We start from the raw sequence: 21,514 nt of genomic DNA, 5'->3' as shown, positions 1-21,514 counted from the left end.
CGAGGTAAAGATAACTACGATAGAAAATAAAGGGCGCCTAGTTTGCACATAGGGTTGCACACTATTGTGGAAAAAACTGAGCGTCGTGGTTAACAAAACTTCGTTCACATCTGTCATAGTTTAAGCGCGTTGTCACAGCGCGCTTAAACTACGCGCTTAAACCACGACAACACCCTAACAAATCTTGTGGTGTTGTCGTGGTGTCTTCGCCTTAAGGTTTTGTCGTGGTTTTCTAAACTATATGCGTCTACATCTACGCTAACTTGGAGTTTAGTGCCTCGTAGTTTACAAAACCTCGAGGTTTAGAAAACCTTAAGGTAAAGGGACCTAGGTGTGAACCTCACTAATATGTTGATGACAGTGAGAATGGAATGATGGAAAAAAAAATTGTTTGTTTTGCCATTATCATCGGTATCATTATTATGATTATCATTCTATGGCGTCCCAAGGATGAAATTGATGATACCGATGATAATGGTAAATCCGAATATAATGGTAAATCCGAATGGAAAGAAGGATGGACATGACGTTGATTTACAGCATTTGTATGACGTCATACATGTTCTAGAAACCATTCAGATGCGCAGACTCCCCTAAGGGATTTATTCATTAAATGTCTGGCGAAAAATGCGAGTCTTGAGTGAACCTTTGAAGTGCTCCAGGGGGCATTTCGTGAAGCGTTTTGTCGGATTTTTTTTTTTCTTCTGACAATGTGCTCTCAGCCAGTCAGATGCAAGGACTTCTGTAGCTTATAACAATTTGTAATAATTAAAAAAAAAAAAATCTGACGAAAAGCTTCATGAATTGCCCCCAGATTGTTGATATCATGAGAAGACCAAGTGAAGAAAGCAAACACGCCGACGCGGACTCTTACAAAGTTTTTTTTTTTTTTGTTTTTTTTTCTGTTTTCTAACCCACATTTAATACGCGAGCACGCACACACAAACGCTCACACGCTCACGCACGTATATATATATATATATATATATATATATGTATATATATATATATATATTTTTTTTTTTGATTTGAGGTGCAAAATGGCAGGAAACTTTCTAGGAAGGACAAATCTTCACTATTGAAATAGAGAATATTCATTTTATTTCGCGCACTCGTGAATACATGTATTTCTTTGGCAAGGCTTTCGGGATCATAAGATATAAGTAAACGAAAACATATCTCACAAAGGAAGTTTAAGATATCTAAATTCATCTCTGTATTAGCAAATTCAATTCATTGGAATTTCGGGATTATTTATCGACAGTCATTTGTGTGTGTGTAATGTGTGTGTGTGTGTGTGTGTGTGTGTGTACACTCAATGAAAGAGGAACTGTCTCAAATTTTTTATTTTGGATAAAATTGAATCGCAGCTTTGTGAAGCTGGAGCAGGCCTCGAGTGGTTGGCAGACAGGATGGAAACAGGCCAAGACAAATCGCCATAAATCCATAAATCAAAGACGATTAAGGACAATATGAAACTGTTAAAAGTCCCTTGCTGGTGTGGTCCAGTCTAGTCATCTTTTGTGTAGTTGCCGGTGGTTTTTTCCTTGAGGTACGCGATCAGGTCGGCTCGCTCCTTCCCCTTCTTCATTCCCGAGAAAACCATCTTCGTTCCAGGAATGTACTTCTTGGGATTTTCGAGGTAGACCCACAACGTGTCGAGGCCCCATGTGATTCCTGACGCAAAATGAAGCAGCAGGTATTAAATTCAGTTTATTTATTTCCATCAAGAAAGGAATACATGATACAAAGTGGCACATTTGTGAAACGACTTTCATCTAGTTGGATATTAGTGCAGTATATTAAAACATCTGAAGTAAAAATCACAGAATCGAATAATAACCCCGGGTAAGGGGTTTCGTATAGCTGGATGTACATTATATCACAGATATGTCATCCCTTATGATTAACACTACTGCATCTTCAAAATTTCCATAACGAAAGATCAATCGGTGCAAGCGATGAAACGTGGGGCGATACATCGCTAAACATCGCTGTCCCCTGCTTGCAATGGAAGTCCAGAGATACTTCATGTGTGTGTCTGGGTGGGTGCGTTATTGTTTTTTGTAATTACAAAAACAAATAATTAAAAAGGGTAAGTCGTACGTAGGCTGATGATCTTCTTTTCAATAAAAATTGTTTGCTTTGCACGTGCGCGCGAAACTACCTTCAGTCCGCAGTAATTTGAATACTCGTACAATCATATTTAATATGGCATCAAGTGATTTTTTTTTTTGACTGCTTACTTGTACTATAGAGGTTCTGGTGGGTTTTACCTCGAATGCGGACTTAAAAGTAAATAAAACCGCCACTCGTTCCGAGGAAGCTTAACTTTATTATGCGTAACTTACAAAAAAAAACACAACAAAAAAAAACACACAAAAAAAACCAAAAAAACACATTCCTTACTGTGCTTGTAAAACAAATCATGACTTTTAAACATGAAATTAAAGCATACCGGTGTTCATGGATTTACCTTGTGCACATGATCGAACACAGTCCTGCTACTCACCCTTGTTGACGTTGGCGTCCGTGTACTTGAAACCAGCAGCCTGGCCGGTCTTCCTGCCCCAAAGCCCCATGAGGTTGGGGCCCTGCTTGTGCTTCCCGCTGTTGTCAATCTGGTGACACTGCAGACACTTGGTCTTGAAGATCTTCGCGCCCTTGTCGGGATCTCCGAGTTGTGGGCTGTCTTTTCCCATGATGGTCCGTGAACAAACGATGAATCAGGGTCTACAGGTAGAACACGCATCCAATAGAGAGGAGATTTACACATCTATGACCAAAAAAAAAAAAAATACAATTACAGTCGCTTCGAAAATTACAATCATGCATCTAAAAGAGGAGAGATTAGGTATAGACAAGCTGTTCTACGTCTGAAATGTCGAAAACCCAATTTTTTGGTGAAAGTTCTGCAAAGGGGAAAAACACCCCTTTTTTAGTGAAAACGTCGGCAAAAGCGTTTTGCTCGACAAACTTGTCGGACAAATTTGCTGTTAGCCAATCAGATGCAAGGATTTCAGTAATTTATAACAGTGTGTCTAAAAAATGTACCCTATTTATTTACGCTTTTGTCTCTTTGTTGGTTTTGCTTTGTTTTTAGATGGGGGGGGGGGGGGGGGCGACCTCCGCAAAGTTAAACGCGCAGAGTAGATAAGTGAGAAGATGTACCAGAACCCAAAGTTAGGCTATGGCAAAAATTACAATCACAGTTTCTTTTGCGTCTAATCAAAGGCAACGGTGAAATGAAACTCAAAGCTTAACTTTAAGTCTACAATCAACCAAGTTCACAGCATGTAGTGACCAAAATATAGTCTACTGTCTGGAGTTTATCTAACATTTGTACTAGTAATTTGTAGGCCCTGCTTACATCATCTAGCAACAAGAAGATCTTCATCTCGGCAATATAAACGGGTGAAGTAGAATTGTAGAACAGAAGACTTTAGTTCTACAACTTTATATCGATCACTGATGTCAGTGATGAGTGGAAGAACCCGAATATAATATTTGTAATTTATCCTAAAGTTAGGGTTCTGAGGTTAATAGACCGAGGTTTTTCCATTTAAGTTACAGACCACAGAGTGTCTACAATACATCGCAAAAACTAAATTAGATGATCTAAAATAGCCGAACACGCTGTTGTAGTGTTATTGTTACAGTGTTAGTTAGGCCTACAGATTTAGTTGGACCTACTACTCATCGACCGCCTAATGTTTATTTGCTTGATAAGAATATTTAACACTGAAATTCACGTTAAAACTTGACCTAAGTGATTGAGAAAATCCAGCACTATCAAATGCCGTTGTTCCCTTTTCGATTCGAAGTTTCAGTGCAAAAATATCGCCGTCGAACTTGCGTGGCCTCGTTTCAGCTCCCCGCAGATCGACCGCTGTTTTTGCATTGACAATGCACGCAAACCGAGTTGTATTGAACACCGTGTTGTACGAAGCTTTTTAGAAACTTCCATAGATATTACATTACGATTCGGTGAAAATATTCATTCGAAATTTTGTCCTTGATTAAAACCATTAACGTTAATGAACAGCGAATTTTCGCGTTTTCCTACACATCCTCATCAACAGTCAAAGCCAATTTATTTTTATGTGCTCTGCGCGCAGTGAAGTGCGTACTAAGCGTTCTGTGCGCCAGCGGTCGGTTTCACTAAGGGCGGTCGATATGTAGGTCTAACAGGTTAGTAGGGTTACCATACAAATATAGGGCCTATTCTAAAACAAAGCTACAACACAGATCTAGCCTACTGTACACAATACAACTTAACCTACAACTAGTATTCTAGATTGGGGGATATTTGCATGATTCCAGTTCTTCCACTTTCCGGGAGCTCCTTACTAAATAGACGTCTACTTTACTGACCTTAGTCTGGACTGCATTGTCCTAACGTTAGTCACATTGACCTTTTTGGTGTCAAGACAAGCGATTCTTTTTTTCTTTCTTTCCTTTGTTTATCACATGGATATTAATCTACATTGTCATTTAACATTTTGACTTATCCGCATATCGGATTAATATTTTGATGGTTGCTATCGCCAATCGGCAAGCGTAATTACGCTCTTTTCAGAGCGATTTGCGCTCTCCGTGATTGGTTGCCGGTATTCTGTAATTTACGACACCTTACGAGCCTTTAAAATACTAGTATAAGTAACGCTAGAGCCAACGTTAGACCGTAACGTTTGTTAGATAAACAAAGGATTCTTTTTATTCGTGACACACGTTACTCACCTGCGGGTGTAAACGCTGGAAAAACAATGCGAAAAGGCCAAGACTCCAACTTCAACTTCAAGCGTCCAATAAATTGCCTCTCAGATCTCTACTCGACCTGCCTTTACTTCTGGTCGAGTACCGGGTAAAGTGTGACGGGATCAGATTAATTCTAACGGTCGTAATCAATACAATAGTCGTTATGATCCCATGATTTAAGCAGTAAAACCCAAATAGGCAAGACTACTTTTGAGCATGCTACACGGTTCTCAAACACACGGAAAACACTGCTGCTATGCTGTGATTAGCTGTGGTATGGTATAGGCCCATACAATGTACGTGCGGTATTAGAACGCGTTGTGAACAAACGCGCGTGGAGCGCTAGTCATTGAACGACGCGCTAACATCTGCGCGTTTCTGACTTTGCGGGGGTCGCTCCCTCCCCCATGTAAAAAAAAAAAAAAAAACAAACAAAACAAAAACAACAAACACAAGCGTGAAAAAAAAAAATATTTTTAGACCTCAGAGGGCATTTCATGAAGCGTTTTGTCAGATTTTTCTGACACACTGTTGTAAGGTACTGAAATCCTTGCATCTGATTGGCTAAGAGCAAATTTGTCCGACAAGTTTGTCGGGCATAACGCTTTCGCGAGGTTTTCCCTTAAAAAAAAAGAAAAAAAAAGTGTTCCCCCCCCCCCAAAAAAAAAGGAAAAAAAAGTGTTTTCCCCTTTGTATAAAATAGGCCTACTAGTAACTTTCACAAAGTGGGTTCTCGACATTCATTACTGCATGCAGTACCAATGCATAAATTCCTCTTTGTATATGAGGAAAGTGTTATTTTGTTTTCATTTACCAAGGAATATAAGATGCATTTTACTTTAAATCAAAATACCACTAAATTTTACGGGGTACTGTAAACGCCTACTTGGTACAATAGGGAGCTTTAGATTTTCGGCGCGGACGTTTGAGACGACGCTTGCGCTAGACGTTCTCCTCTGTGTTGAAAAGTAGCTATAGATTACGTTGAGATGCAATCGATGGACGCAACCTATAAACAACTAGAAATGTCGCTAAGGCGACTGGTATGCCTCCGCCATAATGCTTGATTCTCATAATAGTTCTATACATGTAGTACATATTGTGGACAATGTGTCATTACATTTTTACAAAATTGGCAAAATATCAAAATGACAAGTTTCAATTTTCAATTTCAATTTCAATTTATTTTTCGTATTTCTAGATGGAAAATACATGGTATATAACAAAATATAATACAGAATGTCCAGCTTGGATATATACATGAAGAAATAGGAATACAAAAGTAATACATAACGGTCGATGTGTCATTTTCAATCAAAGTAAAGGATGCGAAGAGAAATACGATGGAACCTACTAAAAAGCAAAGCTTGTTGAGCGTAGGTCCCAACAGAAGCCTAGTAAGGGGAACAGGATGAGGAGCACGGGTACAATTAAGACCAAAAGTAAGGATAAACAAAAGAGAATGACTATTACTCGGGGCTCAGAAGATTCTTCTCACATGCATTTATGTGTGTGATAAAATGAGAACATATAGTAACCACATGCTGCACACTATAGCAATTGCTCTAATAGCAATTTAGACATGGGAGTGATAATGACGTAAATACTTAAGTACTATTAGGGTTTAAACATTCCGGCTTCCATAGACACGGGGAAAGATTTGAAAAATGGATAACATGAATCAATTGCAATTCCTATATGTGATATACCAGCCAGCTGCAATGATGCATAAAAGAAAGGAAAGAAAGAAAGGAGGGGAAACTATGCGACACGACCAAGGTCTTACTAGAAGTGGAAGGAAAAACACCGATGGGAAGGAATTTGAGAGAGCATGCAACTAAAATGTATATGCATGAGTCTGTTCACATGGCAACAACCAAGTAGTATAACAGAGCAGCCATCAGCATAATAAAAAGGAATTTTAGTGCACTTGTGTGTTGTAGCTATTCAATACATGCTGTCTGAGTTTACGCTTAAAGGATGATAATGACAGACAGCTTTTAACCTCTGTTGGGAGATCATTCCAATATTTAGGACCTGTATACATAATTGTGTTTTTAGCGAAAAACTGTTCGAGTTCGTGGAAGGTGATAAGCGTCACTCTGGTGAGTTGGATAGTGGTGGACAGAATTGTTTCTTATGAACATCTGTAAAAAGACACCAGGAAGATCTTTTGAGGAAAATTTATACATAAAAATACCTAAATTATAACCAAACAAATCTATCAGTTTTAAAATCTTATTTTTCTGAAATAAGGCGTTAGTGTGAGATAAATACCCAGCATGGTTAATAATTCTGATCGCTCGCTTTTGAAGAAGAAAAAGTGAATCCAGTAAGTATTTACATGCGTTACCCCACGCAAGAATTCCATAATTAAGATATGGGGAAATCATGGTTGAATATACAATCTGCAAGATATGGTTGGGCAAAAAATGTTTCAGTTTGTTTAGGATTCCTGTATTTCGTGACAAAATTTTGCTTAAAAAATTAAAGTGAGTTTTCCAGGAAAGGTCACTATCGATGTAAAGTCCTAAAAACTTTGTACTATCTACTCGGGTTAGGTTAATATCATTAATCTTAACATCATCAGGAATAACTTGCAAGGAATTGCTAAATAACATAATGTGTTTTATCAACATTTAATGATAACTAGTTAGCGTAAATCCAGGACTGAACAGATTTCAATTCATTATTCATTATACTTACAAGGGTATTGGGATTGCGGTGAGACAGAAATAGATTTGTATCATCAGCGAAACAAATAAAAGAAAGAATCTGTGACGAATTTTGGAGATCGTTGATGGATGAATAAAAGTGGGCCAAGAAGAGAACCCTGGGGGACACCGCAAGAAGTTGACGTCATACCTGACTCATAGCCATTTATGTAAACAAATTGTTTTCTGTTTGTGAGATAGTCTTTAAACCACTCTAAAGTCCTCCCACGGATACCGTAATGGCTTAACTTATAATGCAAAATTTGATGGTCAATGGTATCAAAAGCCTTCGAAAAATCGAGAAAAACACCGATGGTGTGGAAAGCATCATCTAAAGCATGAGCTACTTTATCAATGAAGGCTAATAATGCGTGAGTTGTGCTGTGCTGTTTTCTGAATCCAAATTGGAAATTACAAAGAATATTGCAATTAACAAGAAATCTAAGAGTTCGTTTATAAACAAGCCTTTCAAGAATTTTTGAGACTGAGGTTAAGAGAGATATCGGGCGGTAATTACTCACAAATTCTTTTGGACCCTTTTTGTATATGGGAACAACTCGAGCGATTTTCATATTATCTGGGACTTTGCCACTAGATAAAGATTGATTGAAAATATAAGTGAGTGGAGAAACTATTTAATTTATTATATTCTTCAGAAGAAAAGCCGAAATACCATCATTACCTATACTTTTCTTAATATTTAGGTTATCAACAATTTCTTTGATTTCTTCTTCAACAATAGGAATGAAAAACATGGTTTGTACATTCCTGTCTTTTAAAAAAGAATGAAAAGTTGTCTGGCTATTTGGTATTTTGCTAGTAAGATCAGGTCCTAAGTTAACAAAGTAATCATTAAATACATCGGCCATTTCCTGTGGATCATCAACTTGATGACCGTCATTCAAAATATGAGTAGGGGAATTTGTAACAGTGCTAGATTTCAAAACTGTGTTTATCACCCTCCACGTACTCTTAATGTCAAACTTGCATTTTTCAAACTGATTTGCAAAATACAGTTGCTTGGCTAAGCGCAACGAAGAAGTAAGTACATTGTGGTAACGAATATAACGGGATTTAGTTACATCATTCTGAGATTTTCGGTATCTGTAAAACAATTTATTCTTCCTATTGATAGACCTAAGTAGGGACTTTGAAATCCATGGTTGTTTTGGTACTCTCTTATAATTCGATCTGAATCGTCTAAATAAGGGTATATAAACATTACACATATTTATAAGGATGTTCATAAAAACATCAAAGGACGAATTTACATTTCTTTGGTTATAAACAGAGGACCAATCAACTGACCTCAATCCCTCTCTAAGTCTATCAAGATTACATTCGGACAACGAGAACCTGAATTAAGGGTTGGCATTTTCCTAATAGAAAACATCAGTAAAAACATTATTAACGAATTATTATCAATGAGAGTAGAAGTATAGCATCAGATATCCGAGTAGGTTTCCTGATAAGAGGAATGAAGGATTTTGACAACATGAAATTAGAAAATCTTGACTGCATAAAGCGTCATTACAATTTAAAAGATTTATATTAAAATCACCCATAATGAAGCATGTCTTATTATCAAAGTAATCATTAGAGAGAAGATTGTGAAACAGCTCAGTGAATTCATTAAGGTTGGAATGTGGAGGTCTATAAATTTCCCCAAAAATGATATTCCCCTTAGTAGGGGTCATCACTTCAATAAAAATACTCTCAAGGCATTCAGACATGATACAATATTCATTTAACAGTTTATGGTTTAAATTTTGCGTGACGTAAAAACCAACACCACCACCTCTTTTGGTAATCCTGTTGTTGGTAACTAATTTGAAACCGTCTATGGTAAATAGAGAAGAAGGTGACGTTTCCTTGAGCCAAGTTTCACTGAGACTAATTATGCTGTGTTTAAATTGTAATTCGTTGAGAAATACAAGTAATTTATCAAAATTTTTATTAAGGCTTCTTATATTGAAATGTGAAACAAAAAGCTCATTAGAATGTGAATGAGAAAGTGTAATCATTTCTTTTTCCAAGTGATAGTGAGAAAGTTGGCCTTCATTTCGAGCAGACGCATCATTAGCGTCAAAATCAAGCTTCAGATCTTGGGTTTCTGTGTTTAAAGAAGAAACAAAATCGGAGTCTTCACCTTCTTCTTTATCATAAGAATGTAAGAGGGAATTCAGTGCAGCTGGCTGATAATCGTTTACATCACTATCTATAACAGAAGAAGAAATAGCGTTTATGAACTCATCCATATTCAGAAGTGCACAAACACGAGTTGAATAATGAGTTGTTTACCGGAAATACATGTTCATGACTTAGACTACCGTATGTCTCTTGGAAACGAGTTACAAAAACAAAATTCAGTTGGTAAGCATATGCATTCCACACTGCGTTCACATGAGGTAATGACCTTGCAGTTGGTAATAACTGGAATGCACAGTGAATAATGAAACCGTGTTCTCTAGGGATGGACAAATACAAAATGTCGAGGGACAGATAGAAAATAAAGGAAAATTCCGTGTGACACACAGGTGAGAAGGAAGCGTCATGAGTGATCTGTGTCACAAACACAAGAAGACACGGAGTAGGGAGAAATGTAATAGCACGACTTTATTTCATATCTATATGCGATGTATTATGACAGATGAGTGTGTTTATGTGTGTATGTCTATGCATTAGGACCTACCTAAATGAGGTGTATAGTCAGGAAGCATTGTTCGTCGGTTTCACAAGTTCACACTTGAAATCACACGGGAAGATGATAATGAAAACCGCGGAGAATTTTTTGGCCATTTAATAAATGACATTATTCATGTAATACTAATGTGTATACGAAAATAGCAGACCAACCTGAAGAGAAGTTGATATTTTAAGTTGAGAAGAAGAGACGAAACTATTTGTATTATCTATTCCTTCTTGTATGATTGCCCAACACGGGGCTGTCAAACCAATCTTTGATTAACCTCTCCTTGCTCCTATCGGCTGCAATGACGCACACGTCCCGCTTTCTGACGGATTTCAAATTGAAGAGCGCGTTATTTTAACGAGCGACGGATGGATTTGACATTACGGATGCCCGTTTAAAGGACGCTGTGTTTTTATCGTCCCTGCATGCGTGCGTATTATTCTGTCGTGTTTTCAATAATCGAGCCGTCTGAAACTCTAGACATTTTCTGTAATGATCATTACTTCGATGTCATTCTGTTTTCCTTCTCTGTGCGCTCTGAAAGAACAATTGCTTCTTAGAACACCCTCTCTCCTTTTCCCGGTCATTTCTCTTCTATCGGCGCCATGTTTGTTGGCACATAAAGAGAAATACATACGGGTCTATTTTTTTTTTTTTGTGTGTGTGTCTGTGTGTGTGTGTGTGTGTGTGTGTGTGTGTGCGTGCGTTGTGTGTGTGTGTTTGTCAGTCTCAGCGTCTCTGCAGCTCCTGCCATGCAGACCTCTGTCAAAAGATTCAGAAAGATTCAGCGAACGCAACAATCACCTACTGGTTTGAGGAAAGACAGTCCAATCAATAGCATAATCAATTTCACACTGTGTGTTATATTATTTCATGTGCTGCCCTCTCTCGATGGAACTCCACAATGATTCCTGATGTCTAACAATCATAGAACTCGTCTTCAAGTTCTGTGATGACAACGATAGATAATGAAAATAGAGCTACGAAAAAGGAGAAAAATAGGGTTTTTTTCGCACAAACAAAAATATTTTTGTTGTTTTATCATCATGACATCGAAGAAAATTTTGACTCAGGTCCTCTAAGAAGCATTAAGAACTTATATATATATATATATATATATATATATATATATATATATATATATATATATTGCCTTTTATATCTCATCCAGGAACGGGTCAAAGTGTAATATTACGTAAATGTATACATTATTATTTTTTGTCACAAAATGAAGATGAATAGGTCAGACTGGCAAAAGATCGAGAAGTTTAAGTTCGCGAAGTTTGGGCCATTCGTACGCGCGCAAGAAACTAGTGCGCCGTCCGATGGCTAGTGATTGTGATGTAACAATGCACATCTGAACATGACAATGGCCTCGCGCTTCGGAGACAACGCCCGCAAACAGATCGAGAAGTTTCGCGAGAAGTTTCGCGGGAAGTTTGCGGTCACACTGGCAAAACTTCGAGATCAAGTCTGACCGCGCCTAATATGTATGTTAAAGGCATAATTTGCCTTTGCAGATGAAACAAAAACCCAGAATTAGTGCTTCAAAGTGGTTGGTGAGTTAGGGATAGAAACAACGATTGTAAAAAAATTGAACCAGTATAATCGATGTTAAGTATTGTTAAATATACAAAATGTGAACAATAGTTATTAATAAAACTGTTTCCAGACAAAAACCGTCTTACAGTTATATGGTTTAATGAGAAAATTAGTGATATCTCCCTATATTTTAGGATTTATCGCAAAAATTCTATACGGTAGGATGTTTTGTGATATATACAACTGACCTGCACATTATGCATCAAAGGTGATATCTTGAACATTTTTAAATCAATGCTCCCAAGGGTAAACGGGACTTCTGAAAAAGTGTGATATTGTGAATATCTTACCAAAGTGCAAAGAAACCGCTCTTTTGACTCTGTGTTATGGGCAGGTAGAGGTCGCGCAGTGTGAAAGGTGAAAGCCGTTAAAATGAGATGTAATGTACAAAAAAAAAATAGGTAAAGAGAACATGCAAAAGAACTTACAGGGACACAAAGTAATGAGTTGAATTGCAGCGAGTCTAATATCGTCCTGTTTGAAACAGATGTAAGCAGACGTCATCAGATTAGTTATTGTACGAGTCAAATGTCTTATTTGTTTGATCCAGAAAGGTGATATGACCACTAGCAGCTGACCCGACCACGGGGGTAAGAGGAACTTCTTTGCCCTTCCCAACTAAAATTGGTTACCGCTGAGGTGCATCCACTGTCAGTGAGATCTCATACAATCACCAAGTATGATTTTATAGGGCAAAGTCAATGCAGCATGGCATGTCTATTTCCAACGAAAGAAAATGGCACACACAAACAACTACGCATTTTCACACATCCAACCCCCTAATAAAACAACAACAACAAACAAACAAAGAAACAAACAAAGCTAACTTAACCTGCTATCAAACATCCAACAGACCAAGCAATCATTATATTACATTACCTTATAAGCAAAAACATGTTGATCCAAAATGTATTTATTATGAGTGTGTATGTTCATACTGGACCTTAACACCGATTCGCGGCTGAGGAGTGTCTTGAAAACGCGGCTTGCGAATATCGGTGATAAGAAGGGTAGAGCCAAGAAACATTAAATCAAGGGAACCACACTTCTGTTATTGGCTTTCCTTTTTATTTCTGTGATGAAAAAAAAAAATGTGTATCAACAGGTCAAAACTATCAACCTGTCGGCCAAGTGCAGAAAGAAACATCAAATCTGTACAATGTGCAAGAGACGTGACGAGCACACAACCGTGTCAGTCAAATCCACGGTCGCTGGGTCTTGAAGATGACAGTTCGGTGGTTTTGGGGATGTGGAGGCGTGTTATTTGGAGATTTGGGATCGTTTACAAACCAGTCAAGTGCGGCACCAGTGTGGTGGATAATGACTGTACCACATGTTGCCGAGTCTTGGTCGGGAGGAAAGTACGTCACATTAAATTACAACGATACAAAATAACATACAAGTTTCAGTTTTCCCTCCACGATGGCCTACATTTTATAATTCCAATAAACCTCTCATGAACTTCTTCTAAATTTTAAATTCATGACGAAATTTAGAAACATTATCATTATGAATTACCACCGAGAGCTGCAGATGGCAAATTATGGTTTCGGTGTTGGCGGGTTGAGGCACATGGTTCAACAGGAAGGTGATGCGCGCCCTCTTTAGGCGACTTTGTTTTGGCGTCTTTGGTGTCGCACGGGATTCGGTTGGCTCGTCAAGCAGAAATAATGTTCGAACCGTTTTTTACTGGCTGCTGCTTGTGATTTTCATATTTTTCACTACTGAGATATTGAAGCATATTCCATATTGTATTATACACAGGTAGAAGCGCACGCTTCAACATACGTCTCTATCTATCTACCTATGTATCTATAGACCAAATGTCAGCCATAATTTGGGGGCTCAAAAATAGAAATAAAGACAATGCAACGAGTAAGGTGCTTTTTTAGGTATACTTGAAACCACCAGCTGTGTTTGAAACAAATGAACAGTTCCCAAACCAAATAACCCTTAGTCTACATCAATTATTTTATGTTCCCAATTTATCTATATTTCATCTTTATATCATAATGATATATATATACGTATATGTAGAAAATGTTTCTATAGATTGTATTTTGCTATATATGATCTCTAGATCATTAATATATATATATATATATATATATATATATATATATATATATATATATATATATAATCGAGAGAGAGAGAGAGAGGGGGGGGGGGTATGGAGGGAGAAAGGGAGGGTGAGATTGTGCATTTATTTTTATACCACATTATACTTTAAGAGGTTTATTTCGCCGGTTGTGATATCCATGTCAACATAATTACTGAAAGAGATCAAAGTTCTCCTCATTTCTGCTTGTTGACTACCCCCCCCCCCCCTCCCCTTCTGATGTGAAATTGAAGACGCAAAGATTCGATGTTAAAATGAAAACTCGATCAGCTTCTTTTCATGTCTGTTTTGCATATCATGATTTTTTTAAGTTCTCAACTCATTATCATTATTGCGAATTGGAAATCTCACGACAGCCCTTGGTTCCAAAAAGTAAAAATCTGTGATATGGATTTTGAAGGTTGGAAATGATTACAAGTAAATCGTGACACTTTCTTTATACAAAATCAGATCGTTTCTGTATAGCTTTGAAAATGCCAAGCAAGTTCACGTAATAAGAATGTTGCGATAGCCAAAATCTTACCTAATTACTTATCAACAAGTACAAAATTTGCTCTCCAGGCCTATAAGTTCTAGAGGATATAGCTGAAATATCAAACGATAGTTTTATAACGACAAAATGTTCTAATCTGTTTATTCATTTGCCAACAATAGCTTTGGCAATCCATGACTCAACGAGAAGCCTTCTCAAGACGTTTGCTTTGGATCTCCCTTCGAAAGAGGTCATTCCAACCTTATCATACAATGGGCAAGCCCGTTAAATATCGCGATCAACTCGTTCCAGATGAGCAGTCAAGCGGAACCCCATAGGTGCTTCACGCAGAGATCGTAATGAAATTCAGTTACCGAGAATTGATACTGGAATGTTCCATTCGCGTAGAAGGGGTGCTGCTGCGCTTGCCTCGCAGACAAGCAAAGACACAGAGCAAACGGGGGAAGCCCTCGCCAAAGGAATTTGGCGTATGTGGGTTCGGTCGCTGGACCCAGTCGGGGGATGATTCTCTCCGATAACGTCGTGCGGTAATATGCGTATGCTCCACAGCAATCCATTGATAGCTAATGGGACGACCATTCGTTCACGATTCCAATCTGAAACGCGTACCGCATCTGATAAACTCTCCACCGGCAAAGTGTCCCGCAGATATTCTCCCAAAGAGGAGCTAGAGCAGTGACTATACACATAAACTGGAGAAATCACTAGAGAGGTAAGAGACAGCGAAACTTTTATATCATGGTTTTATTATTCACGACATATATGCCAAACTGGTGTTAGCATGGCACACGGGAGAAAGAAAAAATAACCCTAATGTGTTCATACACCAGTGGTTCATGCTGTGTGGGTCGTCGGGGTACAATGCTGCCCTTTTTGCTTGTCCCCGAATGCTGCGGGATATTTTCGGTCGGGCGTCTGGTTGCACTGTGTGGGGTGTTCTGCTTGGTAAACACACGACTGCACTGCATTACGATTAAACAATCGCTAGAATACATTATGTCTGCTCACGAAGGTTGAATGATGTATAAATGTAAGCATAGTGCTGTGTTTAGCTTTCAGGTTTTGTCTATAGGCTGGTTTGTCTTTATGGAAGAGGAACTACGCGTATACATACGAATGGGATCGAGCACCACATCATCTGGACTTTCAGATACGGGCCGTTTAAACCATTCAAATGGACATTATCTTCTCAGTTTTCTGCTATACATGTACAATGTATATACATCATACATGTAGTAATGTAATAGGATGAGGCGAGCAGATCATAATTGTCTATTACTCGGTGTTTACGTATATTCCATCTTCTTTGATATATTGCTCGTAACTATGTTGCCGAAATGTTAAGTATGGCAATGCCCTACTAAAATTGACTGGGCACTACAACTCGACTCAGGTGATTCTGAAGTCAAACATTAACATTCCCTATCAACACAACATAATATTCTACCTTGTTTTGCATAATTTTGTGCTTTCTGCAGCAGCATTTGAATTTAAGGTATATAGGCTTCATAAGAAGTGCATCAGTGTTCATCAACGACCAATCGACCCACACTCTCAGAGGACGGAGATATTAATACACGTAATTGAAAAACTAAAATACTGCGAATGGCGCGTGTCCTAAAGCGCTATAGTTTGTGAAACAAGGTAAGGAATGATCCTTTTGATGCCATCAACTTGCACCAAGATGTCACGCAGTACTAATACTAGATACTAATATATTCAACTAATCTGATAGACCATCTTACTTTGACTTTTTGTCATCACACTTGAATGGCTTGAGAGGAGATGGCATCCATCATAATTGTATCAATCTGTATTTAGGCTCGACATCATCACAGCAGTGGCCCCGAGCCAAAAGAAATAGATGTCGCGGACGTCACTTGTTGAGAATGTGTTAAAAGTACGTTTTGGTGTCCTGTTCACAAAATTACAGTATTTCATGTTTTAATCGTTTACTCTCTCCCTTTGTAATCACAATATTTAGAGCGCTTTAGTCTTTATCACACGGCTCTGCCAATGTTCACATTATTATATTTTAATGTATGATTCTAAATTACTTCATTTTTTCCCCATTACGGAGTCACCAAAAGAAAAGGTTAACGTCGAGCCTTGTATAAAATATAATTCTAAATCAGAATTAAATTCCTACATGCATGTAGCACATAAAGCATGTGTCAGTTGCGTCTTTATAGTTTCGATTATTATTTATTTTACTAGTCCACTTAAACAGACTACGGTGTTGCATAATGGATTTTATAATGCTAACGATCACTAACACTTTGCAAAGAAGAAAAAAAAAAGATTTCTCTACAGTATTTCTTTCTCATTCGTGTAAAGAAATGTTATGCTTCGATTTGTATGACCTCAGGAGGAAGATATTTTAGCACTATCCATGAAACAGTCAGGCATCTGATGTCACTTACTCGATCGTATTTCATGCCAGTGATACTTAAAAGTACTCTTACCTTTTGGTCATCTTAGCTCTATAAGGTCGTAAAAGCCAATTTGTTTCCCCTCTGGCACCTTGTCAAGCGCTTATTAACGTGGAAAGTCCATCCTGATTGTGTTGTTTTGTATGAAAACATCACGAAAAATCAGAGAAGTAGATTTTGTTTAAAGTTTGTTTTAGGAAAATTGCCGGACATGATTATTATATTTAAAAAAAAAATGAATTGTAAAAGAACTTTAGGAAGACGAGCTGGCAACTCTGTGTGATCTTGGTGTTGAGAAGCTCTCCATTTGGTTTAGTACTCAAAAACTCACCAAGTTTTATTTTTCTCCAGAGAAGAACATTCTTCATACCCGTTCTTGGATGGAGGGATGCGTTTTTGTGTGTCCCCTGCGGATAATATCCTTGAGTTTCCAAATATCGGAGGGAGTGAGAAAATGAAAATTAGTGACATTTCGCTCACAAAAGATATGGAGAGCTGCTCGCCAGCAGTTTCGTACAGAATTGTCAATTTTCTTTATTCTCTAAACGTAGTTTTCTCAAACATTCACTGATCTGCTTCACTGATTCTGTATTGCTTTACCAAGCAACATTTAATATACTATAGGTTGGACTTGCTGTCCCTGTACTGTTTCACCGAAGTCTCACGCAAAATCACGTTCACAGAACCAACTATGATATAATATTCAGTGGAGCCATGTTAATAGCTGCATAGAAAGCTAATCGCTTTAGAAAGTGACCATTCTGAGTGTCCAATATTATACAACGAATGGTGTGAAGAAATGACATGATGTGTTGATAATTTAATGTGTGTGTGTACGTGTGTGTTTAATGCATGCGATTGTGTAAGTTGTTTTGTGCGTGATGTGGATGAGCGTGTGTATCCGTATCTATGTCGGACCAACAAGTAATTATTCATTCTTCCAAAAACATAGTCACGTGAGGAATGGGACAATAACATGCAAGCATATAGGACAATGACATTACAATGATGTGTTAATTATAAACACGTTGCTTTGACATTGGTCTTCAAAAATTATTGACACACAATTTATTTTTACGTCGCAATATTTTACGAGGACGTTTACGTTTTCGTTTGGTTAGTTTGGGTCGGGCAGTGTACAGAAGTTGCTGGTATAGGATGTGATGGGACAAACAATTTGACAAATATGATCTATATGCCTTATAGGGTGATACCCGAGACCTCCAACCGTCAATTATCATGTCCGTTTGACCTACAGTGATATACCACTCGCTACACCACATAAGATAGGACGCTGCATTAATAGCAGTTCCGATTGTGAACGTAAATTGAGTGTAATAATAAAGTGAGTATACTACTAGTATCCTTTTATATGACACGTATATTGCCAGAGACAATTTCATTTGACGACACTGCATGGTGAGTAGCAGTAATTTGTGCCAACTGCTCATTGGTTCTGTCTCCACGTGGAGTGAAAATGGATGATTAATTTCGTCAATTTCCGAGATCGATCCGTGTTGGCTCGGGGGAGACAACTCTCCCCATTCAAACACCTATACCGCCATACATACATCGATCGCGTGTTCGTTGGCGCTATTGTTACGCAATTACGCGGGAGTAACCTGGAATTAGAGGGTTTTGTTTCTTGATGGGGTCACGTGACATGAGGTTGTATAGGATTATCAAATTAATATTATCTTCCTCGACATTCTAATTGCGATTTTTTAACGTCTGTCTTGTCTTAAAGGGATCGTACAGTTTTGGTTGAGACCTGATTTCAGGTTTCTAACATTTTTTGGTGAGATAATGAGAAACCTCTTATGAAATATGAAAGAGCAAGTAATTCTATGAGGAATTCAACGTTTATTTTATTAAAATTTGTTTTGAAATGGCTGAGATATCCAAACAACAGCGATTCTTTGTTTTTTGGATGTTTCAGTCATTCCAAACCGGATTTTCATAAAATAAACTTTGAATTCCTCTTAAAATGGTATGCTCTGTACTATATCATAAGTGTTTTCTTGGTATCTCACAAAAAGTTAAAAGCCCAATTCTCATCTCCACCAATACTGTACCATCCCTTTAACTCGAGAAAACGTAAAGTGAAGTGACCAGTGTGGTTTGTAATATAACAGAGAGTGGCATGGACCATAAGTCGATTCATGCAGGTTCGAATTCTGGCCGATTGGTTTATCCTTGAATAAGATGTCTTTTTGATGGAAATGTACGTCTTGGAATCCTGCCCAAGGTATCAGGTAGTCTTTTGACAAGGATAATGACAGGAATATCCGTGAAATCAGTTCGCCTTACCAACTCTGACCTTGTACGCAGATATAGAGCTCTACTATGTTGTCAAATTGCCATGTTTTTATACAGAGGAACAATTAAGCAATTGAGATTATCTCGCCGATCTTTGAAGTGTTAATTGTTCTATGTCATTTCAGCAGAATGATAGGTGTTTATGGTGAAAATCGAACATTAAAGAATAGAAGTCATAGTGAATTAAAAATTTCACATAATGCATGTTTTCAATTTTGACGTAGCAATGGTGACGAACCTCCAGCATATATCCATTGGTATTGTGCACAAAGAGGGTGCAGATCATTTTCCTGTCTAGTTAACAAGACTACAATACATTTATTGATTGAAATATTGAGTACCGTATTTTATTGATTTCATACATATTTACATGAAGTTGAATGGAAATCTGTCCCATGCACAGTTCATATAGAAGACTTTTGAAGGGATGACAATGCATATAACCTGTGGCAATTTGAATGTGACTGCGATAATTATGATTGATTCGTGAAACATTGACAATTTTGAAATGTCTCTAGCTGTCTAACTTATATTTCCTCTTTTAATGAAACATTAAATTAAACTATATCAAATATGTTAGCCTGATTTGTAGTCTGGTTAAAGCCTGCTTGAACGTGATCTGGATGTGCACGTAAATGTCGTTAGAACAGGGAGGTGGAAAGAGAACGTCCCTGGTTAAAACGAAAACCGCTGTCCTATAACGTCAATCGTGGTCTCCTGCGTGCTATGTATACTTGTAGTTTCGATCAAGTATTCATCAAAGACTAATACCACTTATATAGATACATGTATATCAGGATGATTTATAGGTACATGACTGTACCAATGAAATGCATCTCACCTGTAGCGACGGATAGCTGTCAGTGAAATATGATTAAAAAGGACACACACAAAGTGATATACTAAGTCGCCGGTTCTCCGACAGCACACCGTAAGATTTTTTTTTTCCCTTTCAAGGGGAAGCTGAAGAGACTATGCAGAGCATGTTGATAGTATCATGTACTTTGCATAAGAAAGTCATCGTCACTGAACATGAACAAAAGTTTCTCGGGGCGGACTATAGAGACAAAGGCAATCGTTACGGCATCATGACTTCATATTTCAGCCACCAGTAATATCGACATTTCGAGCACGAGATGTCTCTGCGATTAGTCACGCACAGTTTAGTCTCATAACAGAGCGCTGAATATCATATTATAGTTTCCAAGACGTGCTCATTGACAAAATATTATACGTCCGCCATTACCCAGATTTGTGTACAGGTCCTTTGCCTTGACCGTGGATTGACCCACAGCCATTTCCGTCTTGAGGGGAGACCACGTCTTGAGGCTGCTACATTTACAGGCACGAACTATTCCTTTTGACATTTCAATAAACTGCAGGTCTTGGATGACTGTGATAAATCCGTCCGTATCGTCTGTGATGTATAGCGGTGGTATTCTATAGCGCCGTTGTGGATGTGATCTTCTCCTACTAGGTCTATGTAATCATGAAACCAATGGAGACATAAGTTGCTCGAAGGGACCAAACAGTCTGATAGTTAAATATAAAGGTGAACTAATATTTATGACTTCAAAAAGTTGATTAAAGTTTGACTCACTTTAATTCATGTGCGCAACTTCGAAGTTTACTTTCCGCTATTTCCAATACCCCTATATATTCTTGGCATACTTAGCTACATTGTATTCTGATTAGAAAGAATATGTTATTACCAAAAGAGATGATACTCATCTGTATCTACATGCAGTAAGTTTTTCATTGTGCTATGAATCACCGCACCTGTGTTATAAAACTCAAGAAAAACTGCCCTCTGCGTATGACGCACCGTGAACATAATGTTTTTAAAATAATATAAATGATCGAGAAACTAATTTCTATCATAATTGATTAAAGACAATATAAATAGCGGAATCATTTTCTTTTTGATGTATCTTTGCCGTCAAGTTTTCGAGGGTTCTCGAGTCTTTTAATGCTCATTGGTTAGTGATCTAAAAAAAAAAAAACTGATTAAAAATCATGATTTTTCACGGGGATACATTAATACTTTAAATGGGAGGTATAAGGAGAGAGCAGACAGGTCTCTTTCCCACGTTAACTGATACATAAGAGCAGTGCTTCGAGTTCTATTGTGAAAAGGGAACACTCTGAATAGCAAGGCCTAACGTGTGCGACAGCCTTTGACAATGACATTGATTTTTAGCCCCGCGGCGTAGGAGGCGTTGTATTGTGTATTGTGAGAGCTCAACAACGGTGACACGCGTCAAATTCACGCTTTCCATGCACTGGAAGAAAGTTTCAAACGGAGATATGCGGCATAGTTATTACTTATATCCATATATAGAAAGACTCGACTTATCGAGGCATGCTGAACATTTTGCATTG

General features: G+C 37.9%; 1 protein-coding gene across 2 annotated transcripts; it reads right to left on the bottom strand.

Moving 5' to 3' along the window:
• Positions 1–1,084: 1,084 nt before the first annotated feature.
• On the bottom strand, positions 1,085–5,037 carry LOC140243335 (cytochrome c, somatic-like). 2 transcript variants are annotated; one of them, XM_072323012.1, is made up of 3 exons: positions 4,741–5,037; positions 2,513–2,776; positions 1,085–1,677 (listed from the first exon to the last, which is right to left on the bottom strand). In XM_072323012.1, exons 2-3 carry the CDS (start codon positions 2,700–2,702, stop codon positions 1,511–1,513), a joined length of 357 nt encoding a protein of 118 aa, XP_072179113.1. In that variant the 5' UTR covers positions 2,703–2,776; positions 4,741–5,037; the 3' UTR covers positions 1,085–1,510. The 2 variants fall into 2 exon arrangements, with proteins under 2 accessions (XP_072179113.1, XP_072179112.1); XM_072323011.1 differs by having other exon boundaries at positions 2,513–2,733; positions 4,741–5,035.
• Positions 5,038–21,514: the final 16,477 nt, after the last annotated feature.

The sequence above is a fragment of the Diadema setosum genome, chromosome 20 (genome assembly GCF_964275005.1).
Source record: "Diadema setosum chromosome 20, eeDiaSeto1, whole genome shotgun sequence".
In the NCBI taxonomy this organism is placed as follows: domain Eukaryota; kingdom Metazoa; phylum Echinodermata; class Echinoidea; order Diadematoida; family Diadematidae; genus Diadema; species Diadema setosum.
This window is presented reverse-complemented; position numbering and strand designations above follow the sequence as displayed.

Excerpts from the sequence above, each read along its gene's own strand:
- LOC140243335 (XM_072323012.1), bottom strand. The coding sequence starts at position 2,702 with ATGGGAAAAGACAGCCCACAACTCGGAGATCCCGACAAGGGCGCGAAG. Across the intron at positions 1,678-2,512 it reads GGACGCCAACGTCAACAAGG|GAATCACATGGGGCCTCGAC; the intron begins GTGAGTAGCAGG and ends ATTTTGCGTCAG.